The 23,650-nt window shown below is 39.8% G+C and overlaps 1 protein-coding gene across 1 annotated transcript in view; it reads left to right on the top strand.

The window, feature by feature from the left end:
- The first annotated feature begins 357 nt into the window (after positions 1-357).
- LOC124622867 (myrosinase 1-like) overlaps positions 358-23,650 on the top strand; it is a 32,913-nt gene continuing 9,620 nt past the window's right edge. Inside the window, exons 1-5 of the mRNA XM_047148660.1 lie at positions 358-493; positions 701-831; positions 4,004-4,066; positions 10,845-11,025; positions 18,632-18,722. Coding sequence (XP_047004616.1) covers positions 358-493; positions 701-831; positions 4,004-4,066; positions 10,845-11,025; positions 18,632-18,722 — 602 coding nt within the window. The remainder of the gene's footprint in view (positions 494-700; positions 832-4,003; positions 4,067-10,844; positions 11,026-18,631; positions 18,723-23,650) is intronic.

Raw genomic sequence — 23,650 nt, forward strand, 5'->3', positions numbered from 1 at the left:
CATTTCCTTGAAATGGATGACGACTTTCCTTTTCTCCAGAACCATTGTTGCTAACACACCCGTGGAACAAACCAGAGTATTCAAACGCAACAAATAAGAAAGCCTGTACTGATATCATTGCGTACCACACAGACAGGAAATTTTTCTCTAGACATCTCTGATAACATCGGTGAGAAGTACCTGTACATTACGTCAGTGTCTATTCCTAAATAAATCCTCCAATTGAATGATGAGAACATAAAACAATCAGATATAATCTAGATAGTGGTTTGCAACATCTTACGAAATTACAGCGTAACTAAATTACATATATAGGCCTTGCACCAGCTCACACAAAGACACTGAAAATTTCCAATCATGAGTTTGCTGATCGCCCTTACGGCTGTTTTGGCCGTAGCTTCGGCACAGACAGCCACTAACAGATTCCCTGACGACTTTATGTTTGGGGCTGTAACCTCCGCGTATCAAGTCGAAGGAGCCTGGAATGAAGACGGTGAGTTTAGAAGCATTAACTGTATTCCGCAGAAAAGTAACAAAGAACAAACGAAAACTGTGTATTGAAACTTGTGCCATTATACCTACTGCCTACCATAACATACGCTTTCAGTATCTTCCATGCTGTTGTTTTTCTACGATAAACTCAATAATAAACTTCCATGACAATAGTTAGCGGGTTATGTCATATACCATGTTTGCATAGGTAAACGAGAGAGCATTCAGGACTACGTCTTCCACAACCATCCTAAATACACCACACGAGACACTGGGGACGTCGCCTGCGATTCTTACCACAAGTACCAGGAGGACGTGCAGATGCTGAGGGCACTCAACGTAAGTACAGTTTCCAAAGCGAAAAAGACTAACGTCTGCTTACGCAGACTTCAACTCAGCATCTGCTTCATTTTCTCTTCTACTCATACGACATAACAAAATGCTCATATTTAATTACCCAATTTGCTTGCCAAAGTGTTCTAACACTACAGAAATAGTATATTTCCGCGAAAATAGGGCGTCCGTTTATTTTCAGGGATAATTTGGTTTGGATAAACACCTAAGAGCATATCAAATGGTGAACCTCAATTACACGAAAATTATTTAAAACTAGGACTTGGAAGATCTAATATCGGGGGAGACTGCAGTTACTGACAGATGTGGCGTCCTTTCGAGCTATAGAAGAAAGAACACGTTTGTCTTAGTCAGCAGTCAGAGGGTTCAAATAAAGTACAAGGATCATTCCAGCACCAGTTCAGTTGTAACAGACAATGAAGAACAAAGTAAAAAAAAATTCGGTAATACAAAAAGAAAGAAAGGGAGATTATTGCGTCAACAAAGAGTTCACTATACTTGGAGCTAAGATCCAAAACGGATAAGGATGAAACGGGATAACTTCGGTGTCACTTGGAAAGAAAACTTTCTGAAAGTCGAGTTAATCGATTTAGGTCAAAATACAGAAAAAGCAGTTGTGATCTGAGGCGAAATTTGAGCCCCACTCCTCACATATGCGTGTGAGTGCTTTAACCAGTGATCCACATGTCCTTCTTTGCTATACTTGAAAGCTACTTTCATACGAATTGACGTAATCCCCAGAAACATGGAGATACAGTCCTACTCTATTCTTCTGTGGGTCACATTTCCGATTGTTCCATGTTAGTGACAATTGCTTGTGGAAAATTTTTGTGGCCGTGCGGTTAAAGGCGCTGCAGTCTGGAACCGCAAGACCGCTACGGTCGCAGGTTCGAATCCTGCCTCGGGCATGGATGTTTGTAATGCCCTTAGGTTAGTTAGGTTTAACCAGTTCTAAGTTCTAGGGGACTAATGACCTCATCAGTTGAGTCCCATAGTGCTCAGAGCCATTTGGAAAATTTTTGTGTTGTCGTGTTACTACGAATTACATAGGAAAGCAAGAAAAGGCAGCCGAATAAATCGAAGGCTACTGCTATTCCATTTAGTCAAGACAGCCTGCGATCGTAACGTTTCCGTGTGAATGCCGTGGGCCACAAAGGTTCTAGTGGCAGGAACTTAAAAAGTTAGAAAATGCTTCCATACGACACGAATTCCAGACAGCCATTCATATCGGAAAGGTTTTAGAACACAGAATTTCTTTGGAGGTGTAAGAAGGAGAGAAAATAATCCTTAAAATAGCAAGATAACTTGTTTTGGCGAAGAGAAAAATTTATTATGAGTGTATCCAATGATAAATGTGAAGAGATTATTTTATAGTCAACAGATTCAATAGTATCTCTGAAATAGTTCGAAAAATTGAGGATTGTAGATTTTCAGGCCTACGCAAATGCATGGCGTGACAGCAGAGAAAATGAAAACCGCAGACTTCTTTTTTTAAGATTCAGTTGCTTGTGAGATCAACAAGTAATATATAATTTTAAGCTATCGTTACATTTGCAGTCTGCTAAAGAGTACGGCAACAAGGTGGGAAGAGGCAATCAAATTACGATTATTATTGTGTAGCGTTACTTCGATCTGTATTTAGTAGATCTGTAAAGTGGACCTGTTCCTTAATTCCATTAGCTACCAAGTAAGAAAGTTTACTCTTGCTTTTCTTATACCCATTTTCTTCATAGTTGGCTGTGTAGCTACTCATGGTTTTCCGTTCTTATTCACATTTATCTTGGCCGTCCTTACTATTGATCTTCTTCCCTCGTACAGTACATATAATTCCTTTGGATACAAGGATGGAGATGCATTCCTCGTAAGGAAACTATTAATTTTCTTCTGTACTTCTGTGTGTGAACTAATACCTTTTAAAGACTTTCGGGGATAACTGCCTCCATTCGCCTTTTGTGATGGCGCAAATTTTAAAAACTCAACCATCACCAAAATCGTCTGGCTGCAGGTATTTCTGAGAAGCTTTATTCATCACATTAACATGCTACATCCGTGATGAGAAAGAGCTTTGTGTTTCCACCTATAATCCTGTCCTTTACGTATTTCTTTCATTTGTTCATCGCACGTTCCTTTGTCTTTCATAGAACCAAACCCTCACTTTCACACAGCACAGTATGAATAATAATCACATTGTCCAATTCCATAATACCCTGTCTTCCCACTTAATTTTACATATTTCTGCAAAATATTGCGTTTTTGTAATCGGATACCTTATTTTGTTACCAAAGAGTATTTTTCCCAGAAACGTAAATTGTACTGTAACAAGTTCAGTGATTTACCCTCTTTACTTGTTTATTTCCTGTTACTATGTCCCACCAATTTAGTTCTGGTTCTCTAACTGCCATGCCTGTGCTTGTGTTAGTCGAAACAGTGCGTGGTTCCATGAAAAAACATTCTTACTCAACTGCTACCGGGTGACGAGTTGTCACGCACGTAATGCAAAGGAATTTATGTATACATACACAGCCTGTGTAGGATTAAGTGCGTAATGACTCGTCACTCGGTACCGACTGAACAAGAAATTTGTTCAGAAGACCACTCGCTCTTTCGACTAACACAAGCAAAGTCATGGCAGTTAGAGAACTACTTTTAATTTTTAATGTCCACTGTCGTATATAATCATCTGTTTAAGATTTGCGAGATGGTTTTATGGCTTGTCACATACGTCATGCCTATCGTTGTCTACTTCTAAATCTTCATAGTAGTTGCAGGTTTCCAGAATTCAAACAGTTAACTTCAGAATCGTTCACAGAATATTCTCAAGGTGAATTTATGTTACACTTTTTCAGTTTTCTTTTTTTAAAGTCAAAACGTAAATCTATTAATCAACGCATAACCATTATTCCTGACACATTGTTCAATCTTCTACCGGACCGTCGTCCAATATACTGCCCTAGTACGTGTTTTCAATTTTAAATATATGTACCACTCACTGAAATCATCATTAATACATAAATTAAAAACCAAACATAAGCCATCAATCCCCCAACCTTTCTGTTGCGACCAGCAATACCTTGTGATTGAACAGGCGAACGTATACCGATTTTCGATTTCCTGGGCACGTGTGTTGCCCACCGGTGACCTCGACGTAATCAACCAGGCTGGTATCGACTACTACAACAACCTCATCAACGAGCTACTCGCCAACGGAATTCAGCCTCTGGTAAGTTAGTAAGAATGTAAGTAAGTCGTATTCACAAACTTTCTAAAAGTTTTTGTGGAACATTTAAAAAACGTAAAATAAAATCCAGCACTGTTTTAAGCTCCTGTTGCCTGTCTTGACCAACAAACGGCAGCATTCAGAGTTCTATTCCAATACTATATTTGGTTTAATATACAACAGAGCACCACATTATTCTGAAATGTTCTCAAAAATGCGTCAGGAGTGCAATTAAGTGGAATTCTTACATTAGTACACTGTACAAAAACATAAAGTGTATTTAATCTGATGGTGTGTATTATCATCACCTACCTTCTTCGAAGGAGAGTGATGGTATTGTATCACTAGAAAAAATCAGTGCAATGCAATCCATGCGAATTATTACAAATGATTGAAGAATCTGCTACAATCAGAAGTATGCCACTCTAAAAAACTGTAATCAACCACACCAGCATCTAATAAAACACCACCACGCAATAAGATTTTAGGAGGGAAGGTATTTTATTACGGTACATCAATTAATCAGCAGACTGAGATGATTTTTACGTTCTCACTTACAAAGTGACAAAAGACAGAGACAGAGATGTGCATCTCCAAAGATAATGGCATGTTCAATACCTCAGAAATAAAAATATTTGGTTAAGTTATTTATCTTTTGTTGTACTGTATGTATATCACGAATTTTGCAAGCGGAATGCAACTTCAAATTAAGTATGCCAGCCCCTAAAATATGTTCATTATTTATTAAAATAAATGCAGCTTGCTTTTCGGCACTACTTAAATTATGGGTTTGAGAAGATTGTAGTTCGATTTAAGTGCCATGCACTAAATTCATCTCAACAGGTAAGAACTGGTCACATATGAATATTACTGCAGATTTGTCTTACAGCTTAAAATGCACCAAAATTGACCTCACAGCTAAAAACAACAGAAAGTTCCACACATTTTGCAAGAAAATTAGTTATTTTTCCACCTAAATTGTCTATAAAAATAATGAAAATATACACAACAATACATTCATCTAGAACACTTACAGGTACGATTTACCGAAGTCGTGAGTGACAACATTTTATGAAAATATTTACATATTCTCGTCACCATCTTAGTTGAACCTTAAAATTATCATATTCAACTTCTTTTCCCGCAACTTCATGCTTTGTTCCCTGCTTCATGAAGCTCCTCTTCAGTAGATAGTATTTTATTATCATGCGAATTATAATCTTCCTGTTTCACAACTAACGAGAAAACCAACTGCTCCACCAATTTATTCCGGTCTATATTTGCACGTAGTTTTCCAATTGTGAACGTCATCATAATAATTCCCTTCTTCTTCTTCTTCTTCATAACTGTCATAATAACCACCTTCCTCTTTTCCATCATTGTAATTACCCACCTTCCTCACAGTATTCACGTTATTCTTCTCCAACTTCTGTTTTCATAAATATACATTATTAATATCTACATTTGCTTCTTTTGGAATGATTATTCTGGTCTATGGGACATGAGTCTAATCGGAAGTTGAATCGCATGCTTTTTAAATCATATCTTCCCCTCTGACAGAACCTGGTGAGATTTTTTGTATCCAAGGTAAGACACAGCTGGATTAGAATCTGAAACTGAGACTAACATATCATTAACATCTCTACCTATGGACACAGTTCCTTCGTGAGCTTGGGTACTTCATTTCCACCCCTGAATCTGGTCTGCGCTATGCTACAAAGTAAATTAAAGTTTACATTAGCCTTCCAAATCGATAAACTTTCAACGACAGCTGGTTTCACCTTTTTCAAATCTGTTGCAGTCTATTCAGCTTTCTCTGTCTTTCTTCTATATATTTTCCCTATCTTAATCATTAAGATCAGTGGTACTAATAGGACATTGACGGTAGTTTAACGTGGTGCCCACAATTCCCTTAAGCGGAAGGATGGACCTTTCTGACATGATGGAGAATGATGATATCACATGAGTTCTACCCATTTGAAAAGTAAAAAACTAAATACTGCTAGCATTATAATGGTCATTTCACTGGGTGTTAATCATTCCTGCTATGTGTCTACCATTCACTTTGGGTAGCCATCATTCCACCTTCAGTGGCCACCATTCCCCCTACCTCTCTATCATTCCCTCTAGGAGGGTTCCAATCCCCCCTCGGGTGGCAACGATTTCCCTGCATAATAATGGGTGGATCTGTTTATGTAGTGACTGTCATTACCCTGTTCGTTTAAAATCATTAATAACTCTGTGATACAAATTAGGACTTACCGTGATTTTAAAGTGTTAGAAATCATTCCGTATTTGGAGCACAGCAGTCGGTATAAAATACTAAAAATCAAATAGGAGCAATCTCTATCGGATTTTCAGATTTTTTATTTGTTAGCAACTTGTCTGAGAAAAGGGCCGAAATCGATTGTTAGCAAATTAAAAATTTGGAATCGAGATCGCGACTGTTTTTATTTTTAGCACTTACCTTGATGTTGCATAATCATTAGTATGAGACAACTTATTGTGAACTGTACCAACACACTTACTCACTCGAAATCCAAATAACAGGGAAGGCAGCTCACACTACACCTTTTAAATACAGAGGATTACAGCGCTCGCCACCGTGAGTGACATGGTGGACTGCATTATTTTCCAAACACAATGATAGTATATCTTTCTTCCTTAATGTCACAACATGTTGATGCAGTCATTGTTACTCTAGAATTCTCTAGGACTTCGTACAATAATTCCAATAAATGTTGATGTTTTGATCTCGTTTGCTGCAATTAATTTGCCCATAACACAAAATTTAAGGCAGCACGTCTCCTATAAGAACCTGCTCAGGTATGCCTTTGAGATCATGTTTCCTGGAAATCAGAATGATAAAGAGGAGGCTGCACAATGGGAAACTGATGGAGAAAAGAAATTCCAGGACAAAATCCGCTCCTGGTTTTTTATGTGAGGTTAGAAATTTTTTGGAAGTCCACTCCCCACCACTTGCATACTTAGCTGAGGAATACTACTACAAATAATATTTCCACATCTGTTACATCACAATAAATGTGTCATTTACACAGCAATAAGTTGCCCAGGTAACAATATGTGACAGGTGGAATACAATCCCTCCAATAGCTGACACCCACAGCAATGTGGGAACAAGATTTGGCCAGCCACAACTTGAGTTTGCTTGTCATAGCGTGTCAGAACATTTCTCAGCTTGCTAAGTCAGCATTATTTTAGACTTGTTGATATATACTCATGCACACTGATGTAATCTCCAAGCATGTCATAATTTGCCAAGTATGGGGAAAAGCTTATCTATAACTGAATACAAACTGCTGCTATCGTTTCACCAGTGTGCAGTTCAACACATGATATGGGATGCATCCTCACCTGGAATGGAAATAAACACACACATTCACCTCCTGAACCAACGCAGTGTTCCTATTCAACGCATAATGTGTGAAACATTCACACCTACATAAGGTTAGCACATCCTGTATAAAAGATATATGAGGTGAGATTAGCATCGTTCATTGATTCGTCCTCAGCTATCAGACAGCGTCCAGGCCAAAAACGTGAAGCTGAATTCTTTTGCACTCGTACTGAAGATCAAACTGCGTGTTTCCATTGCGTTGGAGCCTTGAAATGTTGGAAATAAATGGACGATCCTTGCCTTAAATATACTCTGGGGTTTCTGAAGTGTTTGTCTGTGGCTCTTGGGAAGAGTAAAGATTTTGTAGAACTACATGTCAGAACCAAAACAAGCTAATTTCTGCGAATGACGCAGCTAATATTGATTGTTTTCCCAAAAGCAGCAACAGCTTGGTCATCGAAACAGCAAGTGACTTTAAGGGCTTTTGACAACGCTTCCGTGTTTAGTATTTGTTTCCAAGAAAACATAGGAGTGCTTTTCTTTCCAATCAGTTACTTTTCTGTTTGCATTATATGCGTTTATTCCCTTTCCTCATGTACTGTGTGTCAGGTGCCTAGTTTAGCTACACTAAAAGCACATTTGTTGCAATAAAATCAGTCTCAAAAAGCGGATTTGACAAATATTATGGATACTTAACGTATATGTTTTTACATTCTTAACTACAAAAATATACCATTATTGTTAGTAGAATTCTCCTTTTTATACTAGCAGTCTTAGATTAACTCTCCTCCAGTTTTAGCACACAAACTTCCTTGACCATGAATGCATGCTATCTGCAAAATGTCCACTGCAGAATAAATAACGTTGGAGAACTTAGGTTAGAGTTTATAGTCATGTTCTTGACAGTAGTTTAATGTAAACATTTTACTTTCTTTCTCTGTTAATGCATTTTTACAGACTTAAAAAAATATTGTGACATTTGATAAGTATCATGAGTATGGAAAATAATTTATTTAAGTTTGTGCTGTGCCACACACAATTCGTGGTACGTAGCTCGAAATTTTAATTTGATTATCAGTACAGACATCTGTTGGTGTCAGTAAGGAATGGCACATAAACTAAGAGATAACTGTATTCCACGAGTACCCACGAGTACCCAGTTGACATTCATGGCCACCTTTTGAAATTATTGTAATCTAGTCATGTGACTTATATTTTGAAATTCTGAAAAAATATTTATTGTTTTTAATGGTTTTTTGTACCAGATTCTGTAACTGCTTGAAATCATCAGCAAAATTTAACCCGAAAATTTATGTTTTAGTAAGGAATGTGATAGTTTACATTCACATTTTCATGTTCAGGGTCTTTCTTATGCTTGTATGTCTTGAATAGTTAAAAATTTTAGCGCTGGCCATGACGCACCTCTCTCCCTGATGTACACATTAGACGAAATGCATTGGTTTTGCTAAGACTTTGCTTAAAATATTTTCATGCTGTGGACCATAATTGTGCATTAGTACCTATTTGAAAAGCGTGTTCTAAATAAAATTAATAGCAAATGAACGATATTTCTACTTTTAAATTTTTTGTATGGGAGTAATGTACCCGGCCATCCATCGTCTTGGTGTAACACGTTACAGGAAAATACGTTGGTACTGCTATGTTTAAAGTGAAACACGTCTTCAGCAACTATGTGTTACCAGTTCGTTAGTTACATTTTATAAGCCAATGCTGATGTTTAATTATCTATGTAGTATATGTTAGCTACTAGTTTCAGTATTCCAAAGCGAATGTTATATCATTTTTGATGAAATTTACTGATGTGACTGATGAGCCATTTGAGAGACAATTTATTGAAGTCAATAATGAACATTTTTAGCATGATTACGGTATTTTAGACATGAAAATCGTTCAAAGGTAATATTTTTGATAAATATTTGTAATTGTTTAGAGCACACCGATGATTATGTCTCACTGTCACTGACTCATTTTAATGACAGTTAAAATACTAAGTTCAGACTGGAGAATAGAGGAAGAAAGGTGTTACATTATGCAAAGTGTCTTTATGCGGTTTTATGTAAATATCTCGAAAATATTTCAAATTTGTGCCTCTTTACCGATGCTTTTAGTACTGTGCTCTGATTGGTTGGCAATAGGAGAGGGACGGGGCATGGAGTATCAAGCCTAGTTGTACTAGCTCCTCCCTTGGATATTTTTTTAAATTTATTTATGGAACCTACTTTCTGACTGGACTTTTCATATCGTTTTAAAACTATGCTCTGATGCGTTGGTGAGAGGAGAAGGGCTGTGGATGTGTATAAAGGAAGATTGAGCTAGTTGGATTTTTGAAACTTACTTTACTTACTTTTTGATCGATTGATTTTATTGATTGATGATGTCATTGATAAGGACGAGTCTAGGTCAGCGGTAAACGACATTGACCCCTGCCCGTGCATAAAGGCAACAAAAGGTCGAAGCATAAATCTGTTCTAGGGTCGCCATTGTATTCCTACTCACATTGTACACTTTAATGACCTATTGGTAAGACCACAGATAATATCCGACTCCAAGTAACCAACCGTTTCTCTTTCACACAGTTGCTGCTTTTTCTGCTTCACTACATAGATTTTCAGCAGTTTAGTGCTTGGAATCGTATTTTCCCGTTGATCCACATACTTAATGGATGCTGAAAAATATACAATGAAGACAGGATCCAACGTCATCTTGGAGTTTTTACTGTAGGAACAACTGTAATTAACATATCAAGCTATATATGAAGCAGTGCAGCACAGAATTACCATTCCAGCCAGATATGAATACCTTGGACAAACCTGATGACGAAGCAAACACGTTTCCCGCACGTCAACGTAATGTTTGGCCGCCATTCATTGTACAGATAGGATACTTTGATCGTTCTTGCTGTCTGCTCAACTTTGCGTTTAAGTTCAAACTCTGCGACAATTACAGAGTTGATCTGTTCCTTATCAAAGTCAGTACTCTCTTTGTGATTATAGTATCAGGTAAGAATCATCATAAATCCGTTAAATACCAGTCACCAAACAAAAATAACAGAAATCTTGAAAGAAACACCAGTTTGCCTCACTTTTCAGCCGCCCAGAACATCTTAAGGCATAATCACGTGGCTCTAATTGCTTCACCAAAAATATTTTCTCTATCCCGAATCACAAAGTTTGACACTGTTGTACATCGTCTGCAGGTAACAATGTACCACTGGGACCTACCGCAAGCACTGCAGTACATCGGAGGCTGGTCCAACGAGTTGCTGGTCGACTACTTCGTTGAATACGCCAGGATACTGTTCGAAAACTTTTGAGTCAGGGTAAGTTAATGTTTGAAAGTACTTACAGCCTTGTCTCACGTTCACGTTACCTGTAAGCATAATTACGGGTTATTATTCCGTAGGTGAAATGGTGGATCACAATCAATGCTCCAGCTGGTTTCGTAAACGGCTACGCGGTGAACGAAGTGGCCCCCGCTCAGCCAGCATCGGGCATCGGCGACTACCTGGCAATACACACGGTCATCAAAGCCCACGCACGGGTCTGGCACCTGTACAACGAACAGTACAGAGCCTCGCAGAACGGTCAGTGTCTCGTGACAACATGTAGGGCATTCCTCGTGCTTATTACAGTTCAGTCAGATAAACAGACATATGAACCAAAACATTGAGACCACTGCCCACCCAATTCTGAATATCGATTGGTGGCGTTGCGGCAAATGATGCGACAAAGGGATACATGAAAGTAGATCAGAGATGATTAGGGAATAATTCCAGCGCCGATGAGGGCCACAAGCGGAGAAAGCCACTGATATATTCAAGTGACTTGTACGAGGGAAAGAATTTTATGACGTGGCGCCTGGGAACAAACAGCTCGTAAACGTGAATCTGCTCGGCTGTGGACTTGTAGCTTTCATGAACATCTATGGAAAGTGGCTGAACGTTAGTGAACACTCGAGTAGACAGCAAGTTGGTGGACGTTCGTGCATCATCATCTAATATGGACGTCAGAGGGTTCTCCTCTCTTTAAAACAGAACAGGCACGATCTGTGGCAGATATGACGACGGAGTGCAATACTTGTTCATGTGTAAGGGATTCGGAGCATAATTATCAGTGTAAATTGTTGAAAACTGAGCTCCAAAACTAACGTTTCCGTTTGACCCAACGAAATCATCATTAGAAGCGTTGAAGTATCAAAGGGGCCAAGTGTAATTTTGGTCGAAATATATATTTTCACATGTTGTTGTGGTCTTCAGTCCTGAGACTGGTTTGATGCAGCTCTCCATGCTACCCTATCCTGTTCAAGTTTCTTCATCTCCCAGTACCTACTGCAACCTACATCCTTCTGAATCTGCTTAGTGTATTCATCTCTTGGTCTCCCTCTACGATTTTTACCCTCCATGCTGCCCTCCAACGCTAAATTTGTGATCCCTTGATGCCTCAGAACATGTCCTACCAACTGGTCCCTTCTTCTCGTCAAGTTGTGCAACGAACTCCTCTTCTCCCCAATTCTATTCAATACCTCCTCTTTAGTTATGTGATCTACCCATCTAATTTCAGCATTCTTCTGTAGCACCACATTTCGAAAGCTTCTATTCTCTTCCTGTCCAAACTATTTATCGTCCATGTTTCACTTCCATACATGGCTACACTCCATACAAATACTTTCAGAAACGACTTCCTGACACTTAAATCTATACTCGATATTAACAAATTTCTCTTCTTCAGAAACGCTTTCCTTGCCATTGCCAGTCTACATTTTATATCCTCTCTACTTCGACCATCATCAGTTATTATGCTCCCCAAATAGCAAAACTCCTTTACTGCTTTAAGTGTCTCATTTCCTAATCTAATTCACTCAGCATCACCCGACTTAATTCAACTACATTCCATTATCTTCGTTTTGCTTTTGTTGATGTTCATCTTATATCCTCCTTTCAAGACACTGTCCATTCCGTTCAACAGCTCTTCCAAGTCCTTTGCTGTCTCTGACAGAATTACAATGTTATCGGCAAACGTCAAAGTTTTTATTTCTTCTCCATGGATTTTAATACCTATTCCGAATTTTTCTTTTTTTTCCTCTACTGCTTGCTCAATATACAGATTGAATAACATCGGGGAGAGGCTACAACCCTGTCTCACTCACTTCCCAACCACTGCTTCCCTTTCATAACTGCCATCTAGTTTCTGTACTAATTGTAAATAGCCTTTCGCTCCCTGTATCTTACCCCTGCCACATTTAGAATTTGGAAGAGAGTATTCCAGTCAACATTGTCAAAAGCTTTCTCTAAGTCTACAAATGCTAGAAACGTAGGTTTGCCTTTCCTTAATCTTTCTTCTAACAAGGGAACCTCCCCATCTCACCCACCTCAGATTTAGTTATAAGATGGCACAGTGGATAGGCCTTGAAAAACTGAACACAGATCAATCGAGAAAACAGGAAGAAGTTGTGTGGAACTATGAAAAAAATTAGTAAAATATACAAACTGAGTAGTCCATCCAAAGATAGGCAACATTAAGGACACCGTGAGTGCAGGAGCGCCGTGGTCCCGTGATTAGCGAGGACAGCTCCGGAGCAAGAGGTCCTAGGTTCAAGTCTTCACTCGAGTGAAAAGTTTAATTTTTTATTTTCAGTTTATGTGACAAACTCTTATGTTTTCATCACTTTTTTGGGAGTGATTATCACATCCACAAGAAAACCTAAATCGGCAAGGTAGAAGAATCTTTTTACCCTTTCGCTAAGTGTACGAGTTAGGTGGGTCGACAACATATTCCTGTCATGTGACGCACATGCCGTCACCAGTGTCGTACAGAATATAGCAGACGTGTTTTCTTGTGAAGGAATCGGTTGACCTATGACCTTGCGATCAAATGTTTTCGGTTCCCATTGGAGAGTCACGTCCTTTCGTCTACTAATCGCACGGTTTTGCGGTGCGGTCGCAAAACACAGACACTAAATTTATTACAGTGAACAGAGACGTCAATGAACGAACGGACAGATCATAACTTTGCGAAAATAAAGAAATTAAACTTCTCACTCGTGGGAAGACTTGAACCTAGAACCTTTCGTTCCGCAGCTACTCACGCTAACCACGGGACCACGGCGCTCCTGTGCACGTAGTTTCCTTGATGTTGCCTATCTTGCGCATGGAATACTCAGTTTGTATATTTTAGTAATTTTTTTCACAGTTCCACACAACTTCTTCCTGTTTTCTCGATTGATCTGTGTTCAGTTTTTCAAGCCCTATCCACTGTGCCAACTTATAACTAAATCTGAGGGGGGTGCGATGGGGAGGTTCCCTTGTAAGATAAGTCGTAAGGTCAGTATTGCCTCACGTGTTCCAATATTTCTAGGGAATGCAAACTGATCTTCCCCGATGTCGGCTTCTACCAGTTTTCTCATTCGTCTGTAAGGAATTCGTGTTAGTATTTGGCAGCTGTGACTTATTAAACTGATAGTTCGGTAATTTTCACATCTGTCAACACCTGCTTTCTTTGCGATTGGAATTATTATACTCTTCTTGAAGTCCGAGGGTACTTCGCCTGTCTCATACATCTTGCTCACCAGATGGTAGAGTTTTGTCAGGACTGGCTCTCCCAAGGCCGTCAGTAGTTCTCATGGAATGTTGTCTACTCCCGGGGCCTTGTTTTGGCTCAGGTCTTTCAGTGCTCTGTCATGCAGTATCGTATATCCCATTTCATCTTCATCTACATTCTCTTCAATTTCTACAATATTTTTCTCAAGTACATCGCCCTTGTATAGACGCTCTATATACTCCTTCCATCTTTCTGCTTTCCCTTCTTTGGTAAGAACTGATATTCATACAAGTGGTTCTATTTTCTCCAAACGTCTCTTTAATTTTCCTGTAGGCAGTATCTATCTTACCCCTAGTGAGATAAGGCTCTACATCCTTACATTTGTTCCCTAGCCATGCCTGCTTAGCCATTTTGCACTTCCTGTCGATCTCATTTTTGAGGCGTTTGTATTCCTTTTTGCCTGCTTCATTTTTGTATTTTCTCCTTTCATCAACGAAATTCAAAATATCTTCCGTTACCCAAGGATTTCTACTAGCCCTCGTCTTTTTACCTACTTGATCCTCTGCTGCCTTCACTACTTCATCCCTCAGAGCTACCCATTCTTCTTCTACTGTACTTCTTTCCCCCGCTGCTGTCAATTGTTCCCTTATGCTCTCCCTGAAACACTGTACAACCTCTGGTTTAGTCAGTTTATCCAGGGCCCATCTCCTTAAATTCCCACCTTTTTGCAGTTTCTTCAGTTTTAATCTGCAGTTCATAACCAATAGGTTGTAGTCTTTCACATATATAGATGCAAAGTATCAACGCGCATTACATATCAATCGGACCAAGTGTCATGGGCCTTTTAAGGAATTCACACCAACATGCGTAGATGGTGTGTGTGCTAAGTTGGGTACAAGACATTTTGTTGAGAGAGAATATGGTTACGCAGCACAAAGTCTCCTAAATTGTAATCCTAGTTTTGGTATCATATTTTTTGGTGGATCGATACTTCATGCGGTAGAATTTATTTACTTTCATCGAATCGCTCTACAGTCTTACATCGGTGAGTTTATGTATAGTAACCGCTTTATTGCGTTTTTAGTGTTATTTTTTAAATACACTTTTAAATTTCCGTATGTAATGAGTTTTCCTGCCTCATACTGGATTTTAAATCAAGCACGATTCCTGTAAAGGGCATGACACTAGTCTAGAACTTAACTTTTTTGTAAATTATCGTTATGTGATATAGTTTAGAAGTTTTAATATTACTAACGAGCTGCTTTTCTGGGCGAAATTTACACCAACAATGGTTTTTAAGAATTTACGTCAGTTATTAGCACATTATAATTGGTCAGCCAGCCCAGTTGTCGCTCTACATGTCTAGCTATCCGCGGATGCACATAAGCGTTCGACGTGAACTTTCTCTCCATGTCGCTACATGGCGCTTCCCCAGGTCCGTCTCGAGACTCCGCCTGTCAGAACACATCCAGTGGGCGCGCTTGTTCTGGTGAGTGCAGCTTCACGCTTCCTGGCTGTAATCGCTTCTTTCTGCCAATTGCGCTGTTGTTTAACTTAGTGACAGTTTCATGATTAGCTAATATCAGCTTTATGTTGGATTTTTTGGTGAATGATCCACAATTTGAGATTCAATAACTGATTTTAGCATAATGTTTTTCAATCCTTTTTAGGTAAATGAGGGATCGACGATGCTTAATTTTACATACTCCCGTAAATGATCTAATACTAGCGGTTTTTGATCACTTTTTCGGTATGTGGGAACCCGTTAGCTCCCCACATACTGATACTTGCAGTGAGTGAAATTTAGTAGTATTTTACCTACCGGACAGTTTGTTATTAGTTAGTTCTCATTTTAGTTTTTGCTCTTTCTAGGTACCAAGAGAGGGTACTATGTTGTTTTAGGCTAATTTATAACTAACGTCTGCTACTTAGGGTAAAATTACTATCAACGCTTGGCCATCCTATTTTCTTTTCTCGATTAGAACATAATTTTGTGAATATCTTCATGCACTATATCTTTTCATTTTAGTTACATTTTATTGCCTTACATAACTTTCTGTCTGTTACCTCGTACAGACTACATTTGATGATGCACCTAAAATGCTGTGAAACCAGTCATGGTTTAACGTACTTGTATATCTGAAGCTGTTTTACCTTCAAAATTATAGATTCTGGGTGTGGCTACCCGGACTATAAAGTTTTTTTCGTATTATAGGCAATAGCAAGAGCATCATAAGGGCGAACATACCAGATGACTTAGGTGATGTCATCAGATCTGCAAAACTTTGGGTAAGCCTTTACATGTATTAAATTGGAATGCTATAATTTCCATAACATTAAAGAGGCAACTGATGAACTGTTAAATCTGAAGCTCACTGAGATCACCAAAATTGTGCTGATAAGGGTAGAAGCTGAAAACCCTGCAGTTTGCTGCATCAAGAAAATCTTCAGTGAACTCGAGCTATCGTCAAGAGTGAACGTCTTGAGATGTAGGAAGACTTAGATCTTTACTTTACTTTAAACAACATAATTGCAAGAGGTAATCCTGGACACTCCTTTCTTGTTACACAAGGTCAATTGTCGTGTCTAGATGGACCCTCACCATCGCAAACAGCTGCTCGAAACATGTACTGTTGTTTGGTTTGTTGATTGTTGGAGTTAAAGTGACCAAATTACGTGGTCATTAGTCCCTTCACCCTGTATGTATCAGAACCAGGAATAATCCTCAGATGAAGGATACAAAAGAAAAATCCTGAGGAGCCTCACTGTAAGCAAGACACAACAATACAGAGATAAAATCATGACACAGAAGGAGGGGATGTAAGGCGGTTGAGCCACTCTGTCCAGAATGCAGTTGGATGTCCCCAGAGCATGGTATGCTGTGGGAGATGCACCCTCTGCATCCCACCAACACCAGCTCACCGTTCATTACTCGAATAAACCGAGCAGCACAGGCTGGATGACAAAAATAGGTAACAAAAATTGAAAACGAGAAATATAAATGACTAAGGATAACAAAAAAGTGGAAACGTTAGGGGTTCAGCCAGACCACCGAGCAAGGGCCGCCGTGAGTCCCGTGGGCCAGAGCAGGCGAGGGGTGCCCCATCAACTCCTCACTCGGTCATCGTGTCCAAAGTGCCATACCTCACAAAAACCAGTAGGAACCACCTTCGCAGGTGAAACGTAAGACCAGGTCAGCTGCTTTGACGTCGTCTGATAAAACTAGAGGCAATGTGTCAAGAACGTTACGAGACCGACGCGAAGCAACCACATTTGGGCAGTCTAGTAGGATGTGGGCTACCGTCAGGCGAGCACCACATTGCAGTAAGGTGGATCCTGAAGTCGAAGAATGTGGCCGTGGCTCAGCCAAATTTGTACCATGCACAGCTGACAACGGACAGTAGATTTACCGCGAGAAGAGCGAAGGGAAGACTGCCACATCTTCAAGGTCTCCTTTATTGTCCTCAGTTTGTTTGGGGATTTCAAGTGCCAACCACCAATCACGGATGTGCACTGCAGCATGGACAGAGGCCATTAGGCGTAGTATCCCGCTTTGAAGGACAGTCACCTGGGCTTCCTGTGGAGATGTCGAAGTAATCTAAGGCCCAATGATAGCTAAAAAGACGTTAAAATTTTTGAGCATCACGTGCATCTCTTGCCGCTTGATTTGGCCCAATGGTGGTGGTGACTTCCAGAAGGATAACTTTCAGTGAATTAAGGACAGAATCGTGCTTCAGTAGCTTTAGGAAGATGATAATGAGCTCATGTTGATATCATGGCAATAAAATTCGTGTATGCCGGATATTTCAGAAGTAGTCAAAAGTTTGCATGTGGTTCATTAGGCTTCTAGCAACCTAAAAGCAAACGGCTTTCCTTGGCGTATGTGTAACAAGTACTAATTCCCTCCGGAAGTCTGCAAACTCGTAGATGCCGTAGAGTCGTTTCAAGGCCCTCTGCCTTTCCTTAATGTATTCCAGTGATCTATCACTGAATATGAGAGACAGCTACATTCGTGTTTTCTTTCCGCGCATAACACAAATTTAATTCTCAAATATGTGAAAGGTAAGAGGTAATGTCAATAATTTAGCAGGTGCTATAACAGTTTGGATTGAGTAAATTTTTCTTTATATGCAACACCACACAATGCTGACAGTGTCAGTAACGATAATCTAGAAAAAGTGAAATGCCATTATGTACTAGGTGATTTAAGTGGAACAGAACATTTCGAGTTCTTTTAGTTTTCGAATTTAAGTCTATATCACACTCTTTTGAATTATACAGTGACAGTTGTGATGCGCTCTTCTGAAGCGTAAATCGAATATATATAAGTATTGTCTTACTTATTCAGCTTTTTTTTATTTACCACTTAACAGTTCATACAAGGACATAAAAGTTTTGGTAACTATTTGGAAATAAATACAAAAGACTACATTGTTTCCATGTTGCAAATGGCATCAAATATATTTTCTAATGTCAGAGCACTTTATAGTCTCTAGACACTCGATATTATTTTGTGTACCATTTCAATTACTATACATTATGTTCTAAATAACTTACCTTTCATATAACATTACACTACAGTTTATGATGTACGTCTGTTTCTGATCTGCCTTATCTAACCAACTGTAAGGGTTGTTCTCATACATTTTACAGGTATTGTGGGAATTACTTTTGAAATAGATGGACTTGAACCACTAACTAGACAGAGGATGCAGAGGCTGCTGAAAGAGCACGACAGTTTCAGGTGGGTATTGTAGCTCTGCTGTACCCAGTTGTAGCTCCTGTAACTTTTCAGTGCATTGCTCGTTGGAGAGCGCAACTGACACTAACCACGTGACAAATAAGACCTACATATAGGACACGAATGACTGTGTGGAAAACCGTTCTGCAGGTGGGGATCTTCGCTCATCCTATTTACACTCAGGATGGGGATTACCCTGCTGTGGTGCGACAACAAGTGGATGCCAATAGTGAGGCTGAGGGACGGCCCCGATCAAGGCTACCAACCTTCACACAAGAAGAGATCGACTACATTAGGGGTGAGTAACCAAATGTATACCAGTGGCAGGCCATTAAGATTCAACTGATGGGGACATAATCGAATCCAGTACTGTCCAGACGTGACTGTGTCATAAACAGTCCTTCTCATTTGTTCGTCCATTTCGGACCTTATTTCTTCAACCTTCACACAGGAAGAGATCGACTACATTAGGGGTGAGTAACCAAATGTATACCAGTGGCAGGCCATTAAGATTCAACTGATGGGGACATAATCGAATCCAGTACTGTCCAGACGTGACTGTGTCATAAACAGTCCTTCTCATTTGTTCGTCCATTTCGGACCTTATTTCTTATGATTTTTTGTGAATGAATCGTGTCAACAGCTGAAAGTCAACGGCAATGGATGTTGAATTCTGTCCCACTAGAACGTCTCGACTTTGAACGACAGGTTTTGTTCCTGATGTACTCAGCAAAACGAGCCATCTAGCGAAGTCACACACTCGAAAAAAATGTAAACAGATTCAACAGAAAAACTTGCAGACGGTCATCAATTACATTATTTTGTTTGGACTGCTGTTCTATAGTTAAGTATTCTTGATTAAACATGAAGTATCAAGTAAGATTCAAGAGATAAGCCTTTAACGCATATGACTGTTAGCTGCCCGGGGTGGCGAGCGGTTCCAGGCGCTACAGTGTGGAACCGCGCGACCGCTACGGTCACAGGTTCGAATCCTGCCTCGGGCATGGATGTGTGTGATGTCCTTAGCTTAGTTAGCTTTAAGTAGTTCTAAGTTCTACGGGACTGATGACCTCAGAAGTTAAGTCCCACAGTGCTCAGAGCCATTTGAAGCCATATGACTGTTATGACGCTGCAATCTGTCTTCCACAAGGATGAAATCACAGTTCTTGGAGGCTACAACAATGGCCATATATTTTCAATATTATCAGTCTTCTCGAGATAGTAAGCACATCCAAACTATATATATTTTTCTAAATTCTTTCACAGTGCTAAATAACATTATTTGCACTCAGTTCCGTTCTAGACAGTCAACTTTGCGACGTATGATCAGCTTCTTTGGAGAGACTGAACTTCAATAGCCTCTACTTTTGAGATTGCCGGTACCCTACAAAATATGATATCGCGAGAGCAATCATTAGCTTTAAGAGGGCAACGTACAGACGGGCTATCTGAAGAAGGTGTAACTGTTGGAACTGAATATTGCTGATCAAATTTTTTTGTGATTATGATTGCAAACAAAAGTGGTTTCGAAACAATTATCTATCATCATGCACAAATCCTTTCACTTTGGTTTCTGACAGACGCCCAGTTACTAACGAGCGTATTTTTCAGTACGCCTCTGATAGTACGTTACTTGTAGTAAAAGGAAGCACTTATTATTTCCTGCTAGAAATGCAAGTCACGACTTAAAGTTTCCGCGTACTCTCCCTACAGCACATATCTACATTTCGCATTGGTGCTGAGTCATCTGATGGTGGATTATGGCCGCCAAATTTATTCAACATGAACTTTTCCTGCGTTGTTGCTCTTTAAATATAGAAAACGTACCACCATAAGATTGTCTACTTTGTCACTGTGCTGTGGCAAATCGTTTTGTCTCCTGCAGCGTCTTGCTACTGTAGGGTGTCACGCTGATTTCAATGTGTATCGTAGTGCAGGCATACGTATACCTACAAATAGACACAAAATAAATTTCAAATACTGATTTTCTTTCGACTTGATAATTAACGCTTTATGACTACCCCGTGTGTGTCATAAAAACATTATGCCACACCATTTGACCTGTTCTCTGTTACTTCTGTCTAGACTGCCCAAAACATAAACTAATAATTCAGACACTGGCAGCGAGCGTGCATTGATTTAATTCAATGGTGAAAGTTGAAAATTTGAGCCGAACTGGGATTCAAACGCGGGTGTGCTGCTTATGAAGTAGATGCGATGACCACTGCACCATCCCGACATAGTCATCGCAGCAAGTGTACGGACTATCCTTGCAAGTTCTCAACTTACCACCACAGTACTAATGTAGTGCCCCTTGCCTATTATCATTATTAATGGCATTGCACCGATTCCCATAAGAGTTCGACCCTGGTGTGCATTTGCACTTGAAAGGTCATTAGACGCCTCGCCTGAAGTATGTAAAGGGTGCTTCACAATTTATGTTACACGCTTCTAGAGCTTGTAGAGGGGACTTAGTAGATGAAGCTCTGCATAAGAAACCATGTACGGTAAAGTCGTCCAAGGACGCTACAGAGCGACGAAGTTATAGGCACTGGCGCCTATAGGTGTATGTATATACAGGGTGATTCCGTGATGGCGTTACAAACTTTCCAGGATGATCGAGAAGGATTAATGTATCAGTCTGAGGTAAGGGTCCCTGTACCGGAAAACAACGATTCAAAAACTATAAGAGAAAACCGTCCAGATACTTTTGACTGTGGAATACATTTACTGGTATTGATCTCGCTAAGATTGTAGTGTAGGCAACTTTCAGAGGTAGTAGTATGGAGTAAAAAAAAGGAAAAAGCCCAGTAAACAAGGGTTCTCAAATGCATCCCTTAAAAGCTTTGAGCATTTGGCCAACAGGGAGATGCGTATAGCAGTAGGGAAGATAAACAAATGTTCATAGCTCCTCAGACATTCATTTTGGAGCCCATGTTCACTGGATATTTTTTCTTGTTTTTGTCCATACTACCGCCTCTAAAAGTAGCCTCCCCTACAATCTTAACAACAACAGTACCGGTACATGCATTTCACTATCAGAAAGATATTCGGTTATGACTTTGGACTCCTTCGCTTCCGGCACAAGGGATCCTTACCTCTAGTTGATACATTTAGCCTTCCACATCATCCTAGAAAGTTGGTAGCATCACGGAAATGCGCCAGCGCCTATAACTCCGACGATCTGTAGCGTCGTTTGATGTCGTTTCTGTACATATGTTGTTATGTAAAACTTGATCTACTAAGTCCCCTGTTCAGCCTCTGTAATTGTACGTATGCATCCACTATGAAATAAGACACAAAGGAATTGTAGACATGGGCTGTGAGCGGACATTGATCCAAATCAATGTGGAGAGTTAAATCACTCCCCGCTCGCAGCCAATGTCCGTTGTTCCTTTGTGTCTTCATTCATAGTGGCTGTTGGGTCAAAATTGCGTCTATTCTTTCGGACATGTCCGAAAGAGAAAACACCACATCACACACACACACACACACACACACACACACGCACACACACACACACACACACACACACACACACACACACACACATGATAATGATATTCAAGGCTTCTAGATTCGAAAGAAACAGAATTGTTCACTTGCATGGGGACACTGGAATCTATGCTATCGGTTGAACGTTGACTGGGAATTGCATACAGCGCTGTGTAAAAAGGAAATGCAAGAACAGCAGCGACTTCCCATTCTCGGAAAATGCCACATTTTTCTCCTCGTAACATCGGACCTTTCGCCCTATAGACCCAAAGGATTCTCCAGTGTCTCAGTTTCCTGCATTAGAACTTTTCTCGGGTGAAACAGATTTCTCCAGAGACGACATCTCCAATAGTTTTAGTATTCAGGTACGTGCTGCCCCATTACAACTGTGAAGATCGGCCAACACAGGTTTTCGGCGAACTCTTAGCCGTATGTAGGCAGTGACTGGTTAATAGTTGCGTGGTGTCAGACTCCTTTCCGATTAGTAGCACCATCGTACACCGTACTTCTGCGGGACATACTCCCTCGTCTCTTATAAGACATCCCATTTCAGCTCCTTGCGACATGCCGTTAAGCATCATCCTTGAAAGTGAGCAGCATCACCACGGGAACACGCTGTGCAAAATATTTTCGTACCTCCGTATACACAGCAGTGCAAAACTGTTTTCTGTGTGGGATAGGTTTCGGTAGAAGAAGCGGCACTCACATAAACGTGTGAGTGGCGACAATGGAAGTCAGTGAAGGTCAGGATATGACTGATTTGCCTTATATTTCCTCTGATCACGAGTCGTAGTCGAAAAACTTAATCAACAGTATCGTTTGGGAAACATTTTAAAAAGTGCTTGATTCCCAGAAGCGGTAACAGAAATCGTACAGGTTTTATAATAGCACGACAATACTCCGCACGTAAAGAAAGGCCAATGGCATCGCGATACCGAGAAAACCAAGTGAATCACGGAGAGTTCATTTCTGGAAGCCTCTGCTAAGTCTCCTTTAGAATGAACTATTGCATAGGTTGCTCTGCGCATTTGTTCCTTCAAAACACCAGGACGTCTTTCCACCTTTCACCATTAAGAACGGGAAAACACTGTACTATCAGTATCTTACAACTTACTGAAGGCCTTTTCGATGGTTGAACAGTGTAACAGTGTAGCTTTAGCACAGTAGATGCACACACTTCTACACACTTGACTTCCGTCTTTTGAATTAATGTACACGAACTGAACTGATATTATTCCAAAAAATTCATGTCAATATTGAGCACTACTTTATGAATGTCGATTACTAAGCGTTATTTTTAACATATCAAACGGCTCCTAGAAGCTATAATACATTGTGACATCTTGCAATTTCATGCCTTTAGATTTGGAAGCTATTTGTTTTTATTCGTGTTTTTAATGATTCTTCTAATATACTCTTTTAAGAAACATCGAAAT

Source organism: Schistocerca americana, chromosome 7, assembly GCF_021461395.2.
Source record: "Schistocerca americana isolate TAMUIC-IGC-003095 chromosome 7, iqSchAmer2.1, whole genome shotgun sequence".
In the NCBI taxonomy this organism is placed as follows: Eukaryota; Metazoa; Arthropoda; class Insecta; order Orthoptera; family Acrididae; genus Schistocerca; species Schistocerca americana.